At 39.3% G+C, this 20402-nt stretch overlaps 1 protein-coding gene across 5 annotated transcripts in view; it reads left to right on the top strand.

The window, feature by feature from the left end:
• Window positions 1–18848, top strand: part of LPGAT1 (lysophosphatidylglycerol acyltransferase 1) — a 120110-nt gene extending 101262 nt beyond the window's left edge. For 4 of the 5 annotated variants that reach the window (XM_059145053.1, XM_059145054.1, XM_059145051.1 and 1 more), the window contains 2 exons: window positions 14622–14728; window positions 17182–18848. In XM_059145053.1, coding sequence (XP_059001036.1) covers window positions 14622–14728; window positions 17182–17333 — 259 coding nt within the window. In that variant the 3' untranslated portion in view covers window positions 17334–18848. Of the gene's footprint in view, window positions 1–3635; window positions 4119–14621; window positions 14729–17181 lie in introns of those variants that run through there. The other variant, XM_059145052.1, reaches the window with a different exon arrangement.
• Window positions 18849–20402: the final 1554 nt, after the last annotated feature.

Genomic DNA, 20402 nt, shown 5'->3' with positions numbered 1-20402 from the left:
TTAGCTGTTGACAGTGAATGCCTCTGGGGATCTCATTATACTATTTGAGGTTTTTTTCTCTTTCTTTTTCTTTTTTTGTAACAACATGATTATATTAATTCTTCAAATTAAAAATTAATCGAAGAAAGAAATCGCCTTCAGAATTTAGAATTTTGGTCTAATAATCCTTTGCATAATTGCAACAAAAGCATTTTCATCAGGTAGCTTTAAGAATTTAATAAATTCACATTTAAGATAAATACCATTTTATAGACATGAAATAGATTTTACCCTTTTAAACCCAGCATATTGAAGTGCTCAAATCATATAGTTTAGATTTTCATATTCTAGTGCCTTATCCGTGATTTAAGGCCAAACATTAAAGAGACTTAAATTTCTGTACTTTTTTGGTGTAAAAATTGAAATAAAGTAGAATAAAATTAATTTATGGTGAAAATCAGTTATTTAACTTAACAGAAACCAGATTTCAGGTCACCTTTTCCCGGTAACTGAATAACTGGAGTAGTTCACACGTGAGTGACACGTGCTTAGGCAGTAGTGACGCGTGCTCAGACCCTTACCACCCTCTGTCCCAGCCCAGAATTACCACCTGAGAGGTACTAAGATTCCCTCCTGAGCGAGAAGTGGCTTTCTTTTCTCCTAGCAGAAGAAAACAGTGTCCTGACTTTCCTTTCTCTTACACTAGGTCGTTTCTCTGTCCTTGCTTAGAATCATTGCTCATTTTACCCCTCCTTGTGCTGTTTCTAATAATTATCTTCTTCCTGTCTGCTTTTCTCATCACCTCTTGTGCTCTGTTGCTTTGCTTCTGTATCCTAGCTTTTCCCTGGACATTTTAGTCATCAGTCACCATTGAGAGCTTCTAATTGAAAAATGGGAAGTTACATATTAAATTTAATCTTCGAGTTTTTAGTGGTGCTTGGCTGTTTTTATGAATGTTCACCACCCACAAGTTCTTTTTTTCCGCACCAGCAATTTTATCCATAATTTAAAAGTGAACTTTTAAATTTCCCTTTAAGAAAAGAAAATGTTTTAGTTTGGCACCAGTTAGGATGCTGGAGGCATTGACTAAGTGGTCTTAATTGCAGTTTTACTGAGTTGTGGGTTGAATTCTGTGTTTCTGTAATGAAGGTAAAATTTGAAAGAGGGGAACCATCATATCTAGTGAGATAAAATCATCCTCTGCTTAGAAGACATACTTCATTTCTTTTTTTAAAAAAGATTATTTATCTTTCTGTATATATATATATATATTCATATATATTTATATATAAATATATATTTACTATTTATATATATTATATATAGATATGTATACATATGTATACATATACATATGTATATGTATACATATGTATACATATCTATATATAATATATATAAATAGTAAATATATATTTATATATAAATATATATGAATATATATATATATACAGAAAGAGGGAAGGAGAACGAGCGGGGGGAGGAGCAGAGAGAGAGGGAGAGGGACAGGCAGACTCCTCATTGAGCGCAGAGCCTGACACGGGGCTCGATCCAAGAACCCTGAGATCATGACCTGAGCCGAAATCAACAATCGGACACGCACTAACTGAGCCACCCAGGTGCCCCGACATAACTCATTTCTTTCCAAATTTTATTAAAAGTTATATGTGGAAGAAATTTTGTACTATTAGCATAGTCAAGAACGAAGACCACAACCTACAAATCTGATTTACTAAGTTATTTTCAGTACATGAATCTGGACGTAATAGGATTTGGAGAACTATGATAAGCTATGGAAATGAAGGGCTCTCTCCCAATCTCCCTGGCGAGGTGGGGTTCCCAATGTCCTTTTCACTTTTGGGTCTCTTCAAGGTCAATCACAGTGACTGCCAGTGGTATGCAAAAACTACTCTTTATTTTCTAAATTTAGTGTTGTTAGAAGTAGTATGTCCCCCAAATAAAAAAATTCTTAGCGCTTTACTGTTAATTGAATAATAGTTAAGCATAACTCTGATGAGCACTATCTTTTAGTTACTTGTAGTCATTGAATTAAATCTGAGAAGTGGCAGGGCTAGCTACATCTTTTTGTCTAACTTTTCATTAATACAAGATTTATACACACACACATATACTCTCTCTCTCTCTTTCCTGCCCCATGACAGATTGCTTAAATACAACTTCTCCAGGATACTGTTTTTAGCCCTCTTTTGTCTGTGGAGGTTGAGTTCATAGTAGGAGAGTAAACAGAAACAGCTTCTCTACAGATGCCATTCTAGTTCCCTGGCCTTCTCCCAAGTTCCAGACCCTTGCATCACTTCCTTTCCTCCACCAGGATAACCTGTTGCTTCTGCAAGCCTAGTGTTTCTAAAACTGAACTCATTTTCCTTCATGCAACTTGTTTCTCCTGCCTGTCCAGTGGGATTTATGTTAACATCATTCTGCACTCACCTAGAATGAAAATTTTGGAGTTCCTTTGACTCTTCGACTTTTAAATTTAATTCTCTGTCTCAAAATCAGCTGCCAATTCCTGTGAAGGATACTTCTGCAACGTTTCTTTCTCTACTTTTTTTTTTTTTTTATCAAAATGCCACAGCCAAGCTCACCTCATTACCTTTTACCTGAAGTATATTATTAAATATTCCCTTTATTAATATTTGTTCCATCTTCAATCATTATTTATTGTACTGCTATATTCTGCTTCCCAAAGCATGAAATCTTTTTTTTTTTTAAAGATTTTATTTATTTATTTATTTGACAGACAGAGATCACAAGTAGGCAGAGAGCAGGTGGGGGCGGGGAGGTGGAGCAGGCTCCCTGCTGAGCAGAGAGCCTGATTCGGGGCTCAATCCCAGGACCCTGAGATCATGACCTGAGCTGAAGGCAGAGGCTTTAACCCACTGAGCCACCCCAGGCACCCCTTCTTTCTTTCTTTTCTTTTTTTTTTTTTAACAAACATTAGTGGAATAATTGGCAGATTTGAATGAATGTATAGATTACAGGTTAGATAATAGTACTGCATCCTTGTTAATTTCCTGATTTTGATCATTTGACTATGGTTATCTTAGAGACTGTCCTTGTATTTAGAAAATACACGTGGAAGTACTTATAGGACATTCTCCGTAACTTCCTCGCAAAAGTTGAAAAATCATATGTATATATATCAGAAAGATACATATGCATATGTGGAGAAAGAGGATGGTAGCATAAAGCAAATATGGGGAAAAGTGATATTTTGGGAACCTGGGTGAAGCATATATGTGAATTCTTTGTTCTATTTTTACAACTTTTCTTGAGCATGAAATCATCTCAAAAAGTTTTCCAAAGTCATTAGGGAGATAGGGAGAATTCTGTGTGCTTTCTCCTGGGTTTTGCTGTGAACCTTAAACTAACTCCCCCTCCCCAAAATAGTCTTAACAAAAAATTTCTAAAAGTCATTAGACTCAGGGAGGGTGTATTAGTGATTCTTCTAAGCAAACATACCAGTGTTGTGTTTTGCTTACTTGACAGTTCAGTCCCTTGAGCAAGCATTTATCTGTTAAGCACCTTACTATGTCTCAAAAGACAGAACACAAAGATAGATGTAGTAAATAAATTTGAGGTCTGAACAGTGCCCCCTCACTGTTTTTATCCTCACGTGGCATGTTGGTTTACTACAGTTTCCACCATCACAAGGAGCGGGGCTCAAGGGGAAGAGGTCCCAGGCTGAACTTACTGACTGTGAGAGGAAGCAGTGGTCAAGGTGCTACTTGGCCTTCTCCCGTCTTTCTCCCGAACATCAGCGTTCAAGGCACTGGAAATTCTCTGTGACCCTGAGTTTGCTGCCTCAGAGCCTTGATTTGTCCCTGTGCTGAAGTGGGTAAAAGCTTATGTATCTGAGTTGGTGAATTCTATTTTCAGATAACCAAGTGGGCTTCTTTTTAAGCCTTGTTAGTGGATCCAGGGGGAAGCTATAAATTCTACATTTTGGTATGTTGAGGATGAAGCCTTGAGCAGCTTACCTCAAGACAATGGCTCAAACCAGAACTTCTGGGACTTGAATGCTGGGAGATATTCTGATATGTTAAATTTGACAATATCTGTTCTTGTCCATAAATCTATATTTGGTGACAAGTAGCTTCTGCATTTCCGAGTTATTCTTATCACACCAACCCTAGTGGTTGTTCCGGGGGTACTGTTCCCGGGGTACTGATGGCTGTCTACAGATGGCACCTCCTAAGTTTTAGGCTGGCAGATTACTTTCATTTAATTCCGTTCCACAAACTTGAGTTCCCATGAAGGATTAGGCACTGATTTACACACTGGATATGCAATGATGAGTACAGCACAGTCTGATAGAAGGAACAGACATGTAAGAAAATAAATAGAACATAAAACTAATAAGCATAGTTACAAAGGACAGAGTTGGCCCTGAGAAGGAAATATTAACTGTAGGAGAAAAGGAGGAGGAAATTGAAGGAAAAGAGAACAAAGGAGTAAGAGACCCAAATCCTTATCTTCCATAACAGCAAGTCAGTGAATATATTTGAAACTGGGTAATCTAGAAGTAGGGGTAGTAGCATGTTTATAACCACGATGGAGGTAAAGAGTGAAAGAAAATTGAAGAAAACCGTATCTCTGAGGAAGGAAAGAAGTTTATTTTTCATGGTCAACCATGTAGTACTCTGAATCTTAAAAACTATATGTATTTGTTACTTTATTTAAAAAGACTTTTTAAAATCCTGCTTATTCTTTTAGGCTCAGATGTTGCCATTTCCATGTATCCTGTGCTATATAAGTAGACACATACACCCCTTCCTTTAAACTTACAAGGAAGTTGGAAGTTCTTTAAACTCCTGGTGTAACATTTATCGTATTCTGGTTTTACAGTATTTGTTTACTTTTCTTTTTCCCTCTGCTAGATTATTAGACTTTTAGAAGCAGAAACTGTTCATCTCAAAATTTCCCTTAGTGCTTTCAATTCCTTTAGTTGTTGTTGGCCTAAGTGAACTGAGTGTTTAGCTGTGTTGTTTGTCAGCTCCCATCTTGGATCCTTGGTAGCATGAAAATTCAAATGTTCTAACTCAAATATGTAGAGGTGCCAGCTGCTAAGCATTATTTATATCATTTTTTTGCAAGTGTAATTCATCTAGTGCTCTTGAATCTGATTCAGTGGATTTGAGTAGAATACTCTGCCTTTAAGAGCACATTCTGGATTACTGATAATTCGAATTTTTGTTTCTTAAAAATGAGAAGCTAGTTTCTCATTCGGATAGCCACCAGTATTGGGTAGATTTATTTCCATTATTTGTTTGTTTGTTTGTTTGTTTACATCCCACAAGAACTCCTTTTATTTGCTTCCAAGAGGACTGGTATTGAATGCATTTGATACTTCACCATATTAGGGGATTAGTTGTTTTAATATTTTAATCCCACAGTGATCAAACAGAGTAATAAAAGTAGATTGGTCTTGAGGGAGCATTTGCTCTGCCCTCCTGGCTGTTTCCTAAGGCAAGAGAGTATCCAAGCTATTCTAGGCAGATGGTAGGGGAGGCTTTCTGTTAAAGCACAGCCGTGTTCCCACACCAACCCCTATATAAAGCAATATATATTTCGCACACCTCACCATGTCCTTTCAAGAGTTCAGGGTTCTTAAACCCAACCTTCTCTGTGTAACTCAGCCATATTTTTAGTCCCTTTTCTCCTTATAAAGATAATTCAAATGTCCTCTAGCCCTATGGCTCTTGCTAACATATCCTTAGATTGAGTAGGCCTGATTTTAAATTTATGGAGAGTATATAAGTTAAAAAGTAATGCAATAATTCCCCCAAACCATTTGACTGCTATTCAGTGTGGTAGAAATGAGCAAAGAGCGCTACCTATATTGCAAAGCTGTTTTAAGATAGTATTAAATTAAAAGTAAAAAGTCAGTAACTTGTAATGCCATTCATTTAAAAAGTAAAATCCAATTTTTAAACTTAAGTTTTAAATCTTAAAACATTCCTCTAGTATCAAGATGAAGTGTAATGGACTTCCCTGAAAAATCCAACTATTTAAGGACATCTAATTTGGAGGAAACAGAAAGAAATGATTAAATTTCCTGAATAGTTAAGCTTCCTGCATAGTGTGGGCACAGCTCTCTTGTGCCTGGAACTGTGCGGGCTATGGATTGTGAGGCCTTCTGCTTGGGGTCCGCCCCGTACATACATCGTTCATGAGTCATGACTCCCCTTTTGTGTGTGCTTCTCTCTGGGATTCCTGTCATTTCAACTGCTGTGGTCGTCCTGATATCTGCCCTTTCGTTCTTCAGCCAGTAAGACTGCATATTCCCATGTAAATTTTAGGCCTCCCTGTGTGGCGCTTACTGGGAATTATCCTCAGGTAAAAAGCTGGAAAAAATGGAAAAACGCACCCAGTGCCATTCCTGTCTTCCCAGTGTTGACTCTCCTCCAGTATCTCCTTGTTTTTAGTCACTCCCCAGTGCTTTCCACTAATTACTTTTTGTGTTTTGTCCAGAATTTATAATTGTTACTTGTGAACTACTCTGCAATTAGGAAAAAACATAACTCACCTCTTATTTTAATGGCTCTCATAAGTCAGAAGGAGAGCTGCAGCTAAATCTCAGATTTTAAGAGGTAAAAGAATAGATTTTTGCCCTCCAGTGTGGCCTTTTTGGCCTTTTACAGTAGTACTGCATTGTGCCAAAGTGACTATACACACAGGTACTGAAGGCACATGGTGGTACTTAGTTAAAAGATGTTTATCTGGGGACACCTCTGGCTCTTGATCTCAGCTCAGGTCTTGATCTCAGGGTCATAACCTTAAGCCCCACATTGGGCTCCATGCCCAGTGTGGAGCCTACTTAAAAAAAATTTTTTTAATTTAAAAATTGGGACATCTGGGTGGCTTACCCAGTTGAGCGGCTGCTTTTGGCTCAGGTCATGATCCCAGGGTGCTGGGTTTGAGCCCCATGTCGGGCTCCCTGCACAGGGAGCCTGCTTCTCCCTCTTGCTGCAGCTCCCTCTGCTTGTACCCTCTCTCTCTGTCAAATAAATAAAATCTTATAAATAAATTTTTAAAAATTATCTATTTAAAAATGTTTATCTGTATAATTTAGAATAATTTTATTAAGATTAATATTGAGATGAAAACACAAGATCTCTGTATACTTAAAGAGAACTCATAGATGGATCCCCAAGAATATGTCCCCAGATCTGCATATCCCAATTGTGAAGTACTGCTAGCTCTCCTCTAAAGCAGAGCATCTGACTCTATTATTCTCCAGTTCAAAGACTTTCCATGAGGGAGGCCTGGGTGGCTCACTCTGTTGGGGTTTGGATTTTAGATTTTGGTTCAGGTTGTGATCTCAGGGTCATGGGATGGAGCCCCATGTGGATTCCGCACTGAGCGGTGAGTCTGCTTGAGATTCTCTCTCCCTCTGTCCCCATCAGGTGCTTGTGCTCACCTGTGCAAAATGAATAAATCTTAAAAAATCTTTCCATGAGAGGCATTCTCATAAATTGCTAGTGGGAATGTAAATTGGTATAATCCTTAAGACAATTTGATAGTATTTTTCAAAGTTACTAATGTATTTAATATTGATTTAGCAGTTTTATATTTGGAATTTTACCCTGTAGATATTCTTGTAACCATATGAGTGGACATTTGCCTAATGTTATTCATAGCCACATTGTTTAGAATAACAAAAGATGAGAAACTGTCCATCATTAGGGAGTAAGAGGAATTTCATGTTTACTGTGTATTACAAGATTACAGTGAAATTAGAAAAAAATTTTTTACAGAATGATAAGGAAAATATAATCTATAAAAAAACTGTGTTTAGAGGAAAATTTGTAGCCTTAAAAAGCTACTATGAAAAAAGAAAAAAACTGAAAATGAGTGATCAAAATGTCTATCTCAAGAAGTTAGAAAAAAAAAGCAAATTAAATACAAAGATAGTAAATAAAAAGCAGAGAATCATGAAGGAGAAATTATTAAAATTGAAAACATACAGAAGAAAGAATAACACCAAGAAATTGTTTTTTTAAAAACACTATTAAAATCGATCAACTCCTGGCAAACCTGATGAAGAATAAAAGAAGGCCAATGCTGCCAATATCAGGAATGAAAAAGGGGACATTACTACAGATTCTATAGTCATTAAAAGGACAATAAAGGACATTATGTACAATTCTTTCAGAGGATGGAAAAGAAGGGATGTTTCTGATCTGTTTTATGAGACCAGCATAACTTTGATCTCAAAACCTGAACCAAGGATATTATAAGAAGGAAAATTTACACCAAATATCTTACATGATCATAAATGCCAGATTAACCCAGTGATATATAAAAAATACATCAGATTATGTACTGAGAGTATATATTCCTCGAATTAAAGTTTCACTTAACATTAAAAATCAGTCAATTTAATTCATCACATTATCAGAATAAAAAAAGAAATTACATAAGCATGTCAATAGGTGTAAAAAAAAATTGATAGTGTTAACTCCCATTCATGATAACGAAGAAAATCCTTAGCAAACTAGGAATAGAAGGGGAGTTCTTTAATTACATTAATAGTAATGGCAGGCACAAAAAAACCTATAGTAAATATCGTACTTATTGGTGAACTATTGAATGTTTCCCCCTGAAAGATGAGAAATGAGGGACAAGGGAGTTCTTACTACCACTTCTTTTCAGTATTGTTCTGATCAGGCAATGTGACAATCTCTCTCAAATGGATAAATAAAACATTTAAAAAAGAAAGAAAGATAGATAGATGTTTGCCTAATGGCTAAATTCTGTAGATTCCAAGTCCACTGTGGGGGAAGTAGTCTGTGGAAAAAGCCTTAGGAGCTTGCATAGCCTCTGTAACTCCCCCCCCCCACCCCCGAGGGATCTGCATTCTTAGTTAAAATGGGGAGAGGAAAAAGAGGAGAAAATAAAATTCTTGGAATATTATTTCTAATTTGAGGGCTCCTTAAAATTCAAAGAGTAGAAGGTACCCTTTGAAGGAATGGAAAGACAAACTTGTTTAAATAGCCTCGGGCTGGCTTATTTGAAATTGTGTCTCTGTGTCTCTGCTCTTCTGATTAGATCAGTATTAATATTAAGACTCTTGAGAATCTCTGTCAGGAATTCACCTTTACAGTCCTTGGTAACCACATTGATCTTTTCACATGACTGGCTTGAGGCTGGCTTCATTGTAGCCCCACTGGTACAGAAGTACACACAGCACACAGACTGTCTGAGTAGAGTATTATGCTGTGCACAAATAGTCATGGATCGTCAGACCCTTATGACAGCTGTAGGTCCAGTCCAGTCACTACCGCTGTTGCTGAACCCAGAAGACTTTAAAGCACAAAGTATTTATCATTTAACCCCCACCATCCTGCCAATGTATGCCAAGTTACGCCACCAGCCTCTGCCCACTAGTATACACATATAACAACTTTGTAAGGTAAATACTGTTATTAACCCCATTTTACAGATGATGGAACTGAGTTGTACAAAGGTTAAACCATTTTCCCCAAGTCACGTAGTCTGCAAATACTGTAGAGGCAGAATTCAGCCTCGGGCAGTCTGTCCCAGAGTCTGCACTCTTAGTCATTATGCCGCACTACATTCTGGGATTATTTTAATTATGCCTAAAAAGCCAAGACTCTCCACACATTAAAAACAAACAAACAAACAAACCCAAGGGGTGCCTGGGTGGCTCAGTTGGTTAAGCAGCTGCCTTCGACTCAAGTCATGATTCCAGGATCCTGGGATCCAGTCCCGCATCAGGCTTCCTCCCTCTCCCTCTGCCTGCTGCTCTGCTTACTTGTGCTCTCTCTCTCTACCTCTCTGTCAAACAAATAAATAAAATCTTTAAAAAAAAAAAAAAAAAAAAGGCAAAACCCAAAACAAAGCCCCTACTGTTTGTGGAAGGGAATGTCAGCCATGGAGCCCCACTCTCACTGTAGTGAGGCATGAGAACAGGAGAGAGTGCAGAGGTAAACGTTTTGAGTTGAAAGAGATCTTCCAATTACCTAGGAGTATAGGCATTAAAGGGGCTAAGAAATACTAGCCTATGGGATGATTTTATGTAGTGTAAGCATTTCGAGTATTTTTTCTCTTTAAAAGTTGTGATGGGGGCGCCTGGGTGGCTCAGTGGGTTAAAGCCTCTGCCTTCAGCACAGGTCATGATCCCAGGGTCCTAGGATCCAGCCCTGCATCGGGCTCTCTGCTCAGCAGGGAACCGTGCTTCCTCCTCTCTCTCTGCCTGCCTCTCTGACTACTTATGATCTCCATCTGTCAAATAGATGAATAAAAATCTTAAAAAAAAAAAAAAAAGTTGTGATGTTCTTTAATTCCTCTTTCTGTGGTTAGCTCTTTCAAAGCAAAAGAAAATCTCATTCTGGTAGGAGATCTTATAGTAGCAAGCTGAAACATGAAGTTTCTGGACCTTAGGATCTCCTACCCCATTAAAATATTTAATAAACCAGAACATTTCTGTATTACTGCCATAGAGCAATATAGTGTTATAGTTAGGGGAATAGAAAGGTGACTAAGATTGGGAAACTTACTTCTGTGTAAATGAAACTATAGTTTGGTTACCTTTCATCCTTTTCAAATTTTTGAAAGCAAAAAAAAAATTTTTTAAGATTTTATATATTTGACAGACAGAGATCACAAGTAGGCAGAGAGAGAGAAGGAAGCAGGCTTCCCACTGAGCAGAGAGTCCAGTGTGGGGCTCGATTCCAGGAACCTGGGATCATGACCAGAGCCAAAGGCAGAGGCTTTAATCCACTGAGCCACCCAGGCGCCCCTTGAAAGCAAAATTTTTAATCAAAACTGTGATTTCCTGAAATTGACTTTTAATAGTTTTTTTCCATACCATAATTTTCCTTCATTTCTTCTCTTCTTTTTCCTGCCCATGGATACTTATATTGGGGTGTTAAAATATCCCAAATGTGATATTTAAGTGTTTAAATAACAAGAGGAAGGGATCTGATTATAATGCAATTCATAAATAATATTCCTTCTGATTATTTTTATGCAAATGACCATGCTACATGAGTAGTTTTTAAGAAGCCTTTGAAGGAGTCTGAGCATAGACATCCTGGTCATTTGGAATCCTTTGTACTACTTGATTCGTCTGGACATTGTGTTCTTCCGATAAACTGTAGAAGCTGTTGAATGTTTTTATGATGGGTATGCCTCATTATAATCTTCAAATCCTTACTGAGTGACTGACACACATTTTGCCTAAACTTGAGAGAGTAATATAGGCCCCTTTGTAGAATGCCAAGTAGTAGACACTGGCCCAAGATCGAAAATCATCTTGGACTTTTCAGAAATAACAGGACAGCTTCCTAAAGAACATGGTGGCTCAGAGTCATGTCAACTTGCATGCCCTTCCAGAACTCCAGTAGAATGACACTGAAGAGGTTTCTTTAAAGTGTAAACCCACGAGGATGAGGAAAGTAGGAAAAGCAATAGTAACAAAAGTCGGAAGTCGGGAAACAGATGAGCAGTCAGAACCCTAAGCTGGCGGCGGGGGGCAGGGATGGCCAGGAGCCAACCTTACGCCACAGAACTGAAAAACTGGCAGGATCAGTGCCCGTGGAAATAAGGTTGAAAGGGTTGTTACACTTGGGTCTGGTTGAAATCCACTGAGGAACTCAGATCCCTAGCACTCCTACCCTCCATCCCACAGCTGGGCGATTCTTCGTTCCCTGCTGTGGCGGGAACTGGAGGCTTACTTGGAGAGGGAACCAGAGGCTCTGTGGTCGCACAGATACCTTGCACAGCTGAGGCAAAGGTCCCACAATGAAAATGGCATGGTTAAGTGATGTCATGGCACCAGGTGCTGAGATCCCAGGCCTGCTCTCTCCATCTGCTGCCAGAAAGCCAACAACTAGGCCTTCACTCTCTGGGCAGGATGCTAGAGGATCTTCTTCTGTGGCAACGGCAAGTTCACAAGGAAAGGCTGACTTAAATGGCCCAACCGGATAATCCTCTGTGCAGCTCCGGTCAACAAACTACACTCAGCGCTGAGAGCCGTCAGTCTGCTGTGTAATCCCTGTCCGTAAATGTGCGTCAGCGACAAAAGACTCACTGGGTAACTTGGTCATCTGATCGGCCTCTGCTGTGAAAGATGGACACGAAAACAAACAGAAGAAAGTGACTTGTTGGAATGGTATAGGAAAAGCACAGCTGCCAGAAATCCGGCTAGTTCCTTAACCTTCCTCTCTGTACTTTCCTGCATGTTTTAAAGTTTCTATTCTAGCTCTCATAGAGATAAGATACTGTAACAATAAAACAACAATATTGTACTATTATAGCAAAAACAATAACAGTAAAACAATGAAAAAGGAACATTCGAAGAGCTCTTAGAAATTAAAAATATGAGAAAAGAAGCAAAAACTCAGTAGAAAAAAGAAAAGATTAGAAATTAAGTAAGAAACCCCTAGAAAGGAAGACACAAAGACAGAGATGGAAGAAAGTGAACTGCACCCCTGAATCCTCTATCTGGTCCAATTGTCAGCCAGGTGTGAGGACAGAAAAAAGACATCGGCAGAAATGCAAGATTTCAAGAGAACCCTTTATCTCCAGAAACCACTGGAGGACATGCTCCATCAGAAGAAAAAGGAAGACATGGGATGTAGGAAACATTAAATGTATTTTAGGAGAATCACCAAGACAGAGTAAGGGGCCTCGGCAGGATGAAAAACTACAGGCAACAAACCCATAGCATAGGTGAAATGTATTCCGGAAGATAAAAATGAAAGAATGTCTGATGCACACAAACGCCTTGAGAGAAGATCTAGAGCACTGGTCAGTCTGGCTCACTGCCTGGTTTTTAAATACAGTGTTACCTGGACATAACTGTACCCATGTACTTGCACCTGGTCTACGGCTGCGTTCACACTACCGAAGCGGAGTTGAATAGTTGCGACAGGTACCATAAAGTCTGCTGAGTCCAAATGCTTTCTCTCTGGCCCTTTAAGAAAAAGTTGGCAGACATGCTCTAGAGAATTGACTCTAGATGGACAAGAGCTTATGGTTGAATTAGTTCTCTATACAGAGAAAATGATGTAACTGCTAAAGTTAGGGAGAACAAAAACTGGGCAGGAAAGGAAGAGTAGCGTTGATTGACTACATGGCTTAGCTTTGAATATATGTACATGATTATAGTAATGTGAAGGTCTACTACTCTGCTCATTGCAGCTACCCTACAGCTGCATCGGGGAGATGGGACGGATGTGAATGAATGTGTGGTGGGAGAGGGAAGAAGGTGCTTACTCCTCCTCTACCATAGTGGGAGGTCAGTAGGCTGGCCCTAAAACTGAAGAAGAAACATATAGATATAAAAATCCTTGGTTCAAAGAGGTAAAAATCAGTTCTTCTGGGGAGAGAGAAACAACGGTAGTGGGATGGGGACCACTATGTTTTCAACAAACCTTTTGCAGGCTTTTAAAACTGTGCCTCTTTATACCGTTGATTAAAATGAACTCCCCCACAAAACTGGAAAACAAACAAGAAGCTTCAGCATCAGCAACTACATAGTATGTACTCGAGCTGCCCTTTTCTGCCCTTGAGTCTCGCAGATGGGTATCCCTAATCATCCCGGCCCGTTTCCTGGTGATTCGGGACCCATTCACAGAATCTGCACATTCGTGCATCTGCACATTCGTACTCCCGTAAGAGGTGGCCCGGCTCAGGAAACCTCTGCCTCTGATACAATTCAGGCACCAATTTAGGCAGATTCTGTCTGGTTCACAGACATTTCCTCCAAAAGAGCATTGCTAAAATGCATTATTCGGCCATGCCTCTGACTATGCTAAATGTCCTACAGTAGCCTCATTTTATTTTATTCTATTTTATTTTATTATTTTATTTTGTTTTGTTTTATTTTTTAAAGATTTATTTATTTAATTGAGAGAAAGAGAGTGTGTGGGTACCTGCGCCAAGTAGGGAAGCAGACTCCCTGCTGAATAGAGCACTACCCCAGCGGGGCTCGCTCTCTGCACTGGGAGATCTGACCCCACCTGACACCAAGACGCCCAGTGGACTGAGCCACTCATGCACCCCAGTAACTACAGTTTAAAATCTCATCTATTCTGAACACCATTTCTTCTTAAACCCATAAGCATGGGAAGAGCTATTTCTCAGTAATTATTTGTAGCTATAGGACAGTTTATTAGTATTTTCTCATCATCTGGCACTGGACCTAACGTACAATAGGCTGGCAAATGTTTGAATGAATGAATGGACTCTGTTGTATAGTCAACAATTTTTTAAAAACCAAGATGCCCTGAGGGACACCTGGGTGGCTCAGTTGGTTGGGTGGCTGCCTTCGTTTCAGGTCATGATGCCAGGGTTCTGGAATTGAATTCCGCGTCAAGCTCTTTGCTCAGTGGGGAGCCTGCTTCTCCCTCTGCCTCTGCCTGCTGCTCCCCTTGCTTGTGCACTCTCTCTCTCTCTGTCAAATAAATAAATAAAATCTTAAAAAAAAGAGAGAGATTCCCTGAGAAGCTGTAGAAATGAACCCTTGCCAAAGCCACAGGTGATTCCATAACTTTCTTCAGCATTTCAGTCACCAAAGGTAAGTTGTGCTTCTGAATGATTTTGATTTCTGAATTAAAAGTAGTTTTCGCTTCTTTTCTAAATCTTCATAGGATCTTTCCAATTAAAGATGTACCCCTGGAGACGGATGGCCTTGCTGATTGGCTCTATCAACGTTTTATTGAAAAAGAAGAACTCTTATCACATTTTTATGAAACAGGTACACAGTATCCTATTATGTATATTTCTGAAGTTGATTATTCCAAAGATATACTTTAGGGGAGATAACCATTTTTTCATTCTTCAGATACCCTAAAGGAATCAAACTATTTCTATATTTAAGAATTCCAGCTTAGAATATTCATTAGGACAGTGTTAATGTAAATTTTATTCAGGCCTTTACTTCAGCAGCCAGTGTTCAAGATCACATGATGAGTAAAATGTACAAGTGGAACGAATTCGAGACAGTACACAGTATGTAGAAGACTACAGTCGTACGTGTACAATTACACGGGCTGTTTTATGAAATAGCAAATAACATTTGTGGTTTGGCATTGTATGTGATTGTTTATAAGACTGTCATCTAAAAAATACCCTTTGAGATCATTTTGAACTGCGTTTTTACATGCTTATTCTTTTCTTTACATTTAGGGAGAAAGCTTACTTTTTACATTTTCACGGATACGACCTTATACTTTTCTTCTTGAGAGAAAAAAGTCAATTTACTGGAAGTTCCCTTACCTATACTTAATATTCTCTACCTTGTGTGAAAACTGCGATGCGTTGAAACAGCCACAGGAAGGGGGGAGGGGGAGGGAGGAAGAGAGGAAGTTAGGAAAGAAGGAAATCAGCGCTGGCAGAATGCCAGGCATTACCAAAGTACTTTCACAAATAACTACATATGTTGTAGGCTTATTCTCTGGAACCTACATTAGGAAAAGAAAAAGGGGAAGAGAAAGTTGTTTTAGGTCAGATGATAGCTGTGAGATTTTAGATTAACAGAAAGTGCTGTTTTCTCCCCACTTCGATTTTTTTGGTTCAGAATTAATGTTCACGTTAAATCAAACTGTGGAAGGCCTAATGGTGCACAAAGGCTGATACTGTTAATTACCTTTAATGCTTCTGTTTTTGTGTTTAGGATTGTTTCACATTACCCACAACAGTATTCCTTCTGGATCCCAAGGTTTTGACCCCAGAGCTGTGGGCTAGTGCATACTCATATGACAGGGGCTGGGTGCTGTGCTTGTCTCTAGAATTCTTAGGAAGCCTCCTTCAACAAGATGCCCCTCTCCGCCATGTTCAGTCCTTGGTCTTACTCTCAAAATCTCTTTGAAGATAAAATAGGATAGATGTGTAAGAAGGCATGTGGTGATTCAGAGTCAACAAGATCTTTCTTCTTTCTCAGTCTTTGCCTCTTGCTTTATGATATTTAGCCTAAATTGTAGCAACAATAATGGAAGTCTCTTTTTAAGAAAGCTATTTGTATAATAGACCTTGAAACTTGAAAGTGTTCTCTGTAAATTGCTTTGGAGAAGCAAATCCCGGCCTGAATCAGCTTACTCAAAGGGATTATCAGCAAGGACAAAGACCATTTGAAATGCTGAAGTGTTATCAAGATGACCTTAGGTAATATTGCCCTGAAGGGGTCTAGCTTTCCCTTCTAGAAAAGAATTTGAAGATATCTGTTTACTTTGTCTTTCTCCTTTTAATTACTAAGATAATATTTCATAAATAATATTCCCTTTCGAAAAGAATACCAACGATTTACCACTGCTTTTTTTGTGGCAGAAACATTTAACTTGTAAATGGAGGAATTGGTGTCAATTATGTCATTTCAGAAATTATTTAAAATCAATTTCAGAGCACTTGAGTGGCTCAGTTGGTTAAGTGTCTGCCTTTAGACCCTGGAATTGAGCCCCGCATCGGCCTCCCTGCTCAGTCTGCAGTCTGCTTCTCTCTTTCCCTCTACTGGTCCCCTTGCTTGTGCTCTCTCTCTCCTGCTGTCAAATAAATAAAATCTATCTATCTATCTATATATACATATGAATATATATATTCAGGTATATATATATTCAGGTATATATATATATTCATGTATATATATTCATGTATATATATATTCATGTATTCATATATACATGTATATATATATTCAATTTCACACATTTTGTGTCCTAGCCACTGTAGAACTCTCTAAGGTTACAATGGAAGCAAGGCAGCCAGAGTGGCTACTCTCATGCAGCTTAAATTCCAGAAGGAGACAGAGAGTAAACAAGTCTGTAGAAAAAAGAATAGATAGACCTGGATCATTACAGATCATGGAAAATGCTAAGAAGGAAATAAACGGTGGAGAAGACTGTGACTGACTTGGGGGGATGGCACCGATGGTATTTTTTCTGATACTGAAAGAATGCAGATGTGGTTGCCTTTCCCTGAGATGAGGAAAGGCATCTCAGGCAGGAAGAATAAACGCAAATGTTCAGAGGTAGGAAAGGGCTCAGCAGTTCGAAAATTGTATTTCAAATGAGATCTCTCTTCAGGAACAATGAGAAGTCACAGACGATGATTTAAAAAACCAACAGCAACAATTCTAAGTGAACTAATATTCGACTTTTGTTCCAGGAGACCTTACCACCACAGTAAGTAAATGAATATTTCTGTCTTGTCTTTTAGGAGCTTTTCCACCTCCCAAGGGCCATAAGGAAGCTGTTTCCCGGGAGATGACCCTCAGCAATATGTGGATATTTCTCATACAGTCTTTCGCATTTTTGTCAGGCTACATGTGGTATAACATCATCCAGTATTTTTACCATTGCCTATTCTAGGAATTGACTTGGACTTGTCAAGGTCACCATAGGAGTTCAGACTTTCATAAGTGTGCATTATTTTACATGTGCAAATCACAATATAAAAAAAATAAGCAAAGGAAATTCAATGGATGGATTAATATTTATCCCCCTTTGGGATATTTTAAAACTCTACTAAAATGAGGATCAGTAATATAATGACCTGCTAATATGTTTTAAGGACCTTTCACGTTTTAAAAAGATACACTCTACCACACACTTAAGCAAACACCACATTTGGAGAAGAGGAAATCATAAACTCATTGTAGAAGACCGTCTGAGAGAAACTCCGTTGCCACCAGACATCCTTGATGACCTAGTTCCAGCTCAAGAGAGTTGTATTCGTTCCTCTTAGCTAGTCGTCTCTATCAGGGCAGAGCTGTAGAGCGCCCTCATTTCCACCAACTCTGGCTGTGTGTCTAGGAGCCTAGAGGGGAGCTGGGCAGCACCCTCAAGAACTGTTCCCCTGCGGTTCACAGTGACACTCCGGTGTCCGGCACAGCACGCCCGTGGGGGAGAAGCAGTGTCCACTGGACACGTTCCGGTACTAGAATGTGTTCCTAAAAAGGCTAGCTCAATCCAACATCGTGTTTACATGCGCTAGTGCTTTCCCTTAAATGAGGGGGGTCACTTGATTTCTCTTTTCATATAGAGGCATATCATAGACTGATAATTGTCTTTTACCAAATGCACTTTTATCAGATGCATATATAGCAAAGGATTAGTAATATAGCCTGAAAACAAATGTCAGCATAATCAGTGAACGGGATTCTTGAGAGGCTCTCTCTCTCTGCGTGGGTACCGGGGCGCCCCCCGCACGGAGCGCCCACAGGAGCCTTCCGTCGGCTTAGAGGCTGTATTCTGCCCACTTCGGCTTGTTAGCACCAACTGTATTTGGGGGGGCTGGAACAGATTAATGTGAAACATTATGATCAGTTTAAAATGATCAGTTTAAAGTGAGATAGGGGTTTTATTAGAAAAATAAGAGTAAATAAGAGTTAGAGCCAGACATAGGCTTAAAATGGTGATAAGTTCTCACATGGTACCCCCAAATCTGTGTTCTGTCATCACCTCAAGTTGCTGCCCACATCAGGGTGGTGTAACCATCAGACAGACCTGCACAAAAGGCTTCCCAATCTCTTTACAATCGCTTTAAAGAGGATAAAGTCAAGTTTCTATTTCTAGAGAACACTTTTTTCCCCTCCACTATGATTTACCTCACAGTTGAACCAGACTCTTCTCAGAAAGTGCTGGGATGGCCTCAGACCCTCACCCGCACTCCCAGCATTGAGACAGAGTTGGTGTTTGGTTTGGGATTGTAGGCTTTGAAGATCCTAGGAAGTCAGTGGCAGTTTCCTGTGATATGAGCGTTATAGATGCCCCGTTGTCACTAATCCTACAAATGGCAATTTGGAGAAGTAGGCCAGAAAAGAAAAATAGAGGCTAATGTTTTCTATTTTTAAATAAACCAAAAAAAAAAAAAAAAAAAAAAAACTGAAAAGATTGAAAAGATGTGAATTTTCTCCCAGTTATGTGGGAAAGGTAAAGCAACACCAAATACAAGCCCACAGCAGCTTCATCTTTGGGTTAATTCCGTGCATATATGAAAGAGAATAATGTGTTAATGAAATACCTCATTGCATATTATGCTACTACTGGTAAAATGCAGAAGACAGTTATTGTATGTGCTTTGGTAGGGGTTGTTACAAGATGCAATTTTTCTTTTCTTTTTTTTTTTGGAAACCTAAGCATTTTACTGTTTTACAGGGACAGTGAGTAGGTGAAACTGATCTTGCGTCAGAGGCATGGACGGTGATAGGAAGCCTTAACGATGCTTCTGTTTGAGGTCCAGCAAACGCTGCTAGAATCCAGGCTGAATTGAAATTGTTCATTTGAGAGGTTAGTCAGATATCTGGGGAATAATGTGCTCACTGTCAAGTATGGCACACACAGTCCTAGCTAGATAGGCCTTTTTCCTTATCGCTAAAGCAAGCCACAGCAAGGGGTGGCCAGTTCTGTCAGGGCGAGAGAGGCATACACGCATGCGTAAACGCAGGTCAGGGCCACTTTTGCCAGCGCTGTGCTCCAAAGGAACATGCTATTGTTAATATATACTGTACACATTAAACCAGCTATGGTGTTAAAACGCTTTACTTTTCAAGCGCAGAGTCATGTCAACAGTCTGTAGAGTGACAGATACCAATAGATATGTGAGTTCATTTTTTGTGAGTTGTAATAGATGTGTCATGATCTATGTATCCCCCTCCAATTGTTAATAAGCGTGTTCTCTCTTTTTTGTTCATCCGAGAGCATCGATCGCGCTCTCCTTACCAGTAAGTGGAGGGCAGCAGCTTGCACTAGGGAATGTGGAGAGAGGGTTCTGTGGCAAATCAGGGAAGCAGCAATATGCCACTGTGTAGAAGTGAATAAAAATTCCAAATTTGTACTTTCTTTGCAAAGTGAGATGAAAGGAGGTTTAGGGAATACACATTTTATTAAGGGGGGAGAGACTGAAACCGTGCTAGTGTCATACCAGTAGCTTATAGTCTCAGCACGGCTTCGTCCCAGCTGACCTGCCTAGATCCCTACAGCAGAGGGGCGTGAGAACTCCCTTCTGGATCCTCTTCCGAACACGTCACAGTGATAGAGCACCTACCTGGTGGGCCATGGGCCGAGGGCAGGTGCAGCACATACGAAAATGACCACACCGGCGGTTCACTCTTCATGTGAGAAACTGTCGTTGCTGTTGAAATACACAGATATGATACATACAGACATATGATGGAGAAACCTATACACCAGTGGAAGATAAAGAAAAATGACAGAATGGAAAATGACGTTTCAGGTGGGCAAAGTTAGCTGAGAATCTAAATAGCTTTTTACAAAAAGAGGGCTCTGAGTTCAGTTCTGTCATATTATTAAGTAGATTTTAATCTTACAATCAAACATGACTTCCCCACAGTGAAGGAACTAGGGATTGCTGGGTAATTCATCCAGTGATACATCATAGTTAGCCAAAAATGTAATGTGTATTTATGAGTTTGAGGG

Source organism: Mustela lutreola, chromosome 14 (genome assembly GCF_030435805.1).
Source record: "Mustela lutreola isolate mMusLut2 chromosome 14, mMusLut2.pri, whole genome shotgun sequence".
NCBI lineage: Eukaryota > Metazoa > Chordata > Mammalia > Carnivora > Mustelidae > Mustela > Mustela lutreola.
The sequence above is the reverse complement of the archived record's forward strand: the minus strand, read 5'-3'. Positions and strand labels throughout refer to the sequence as shown.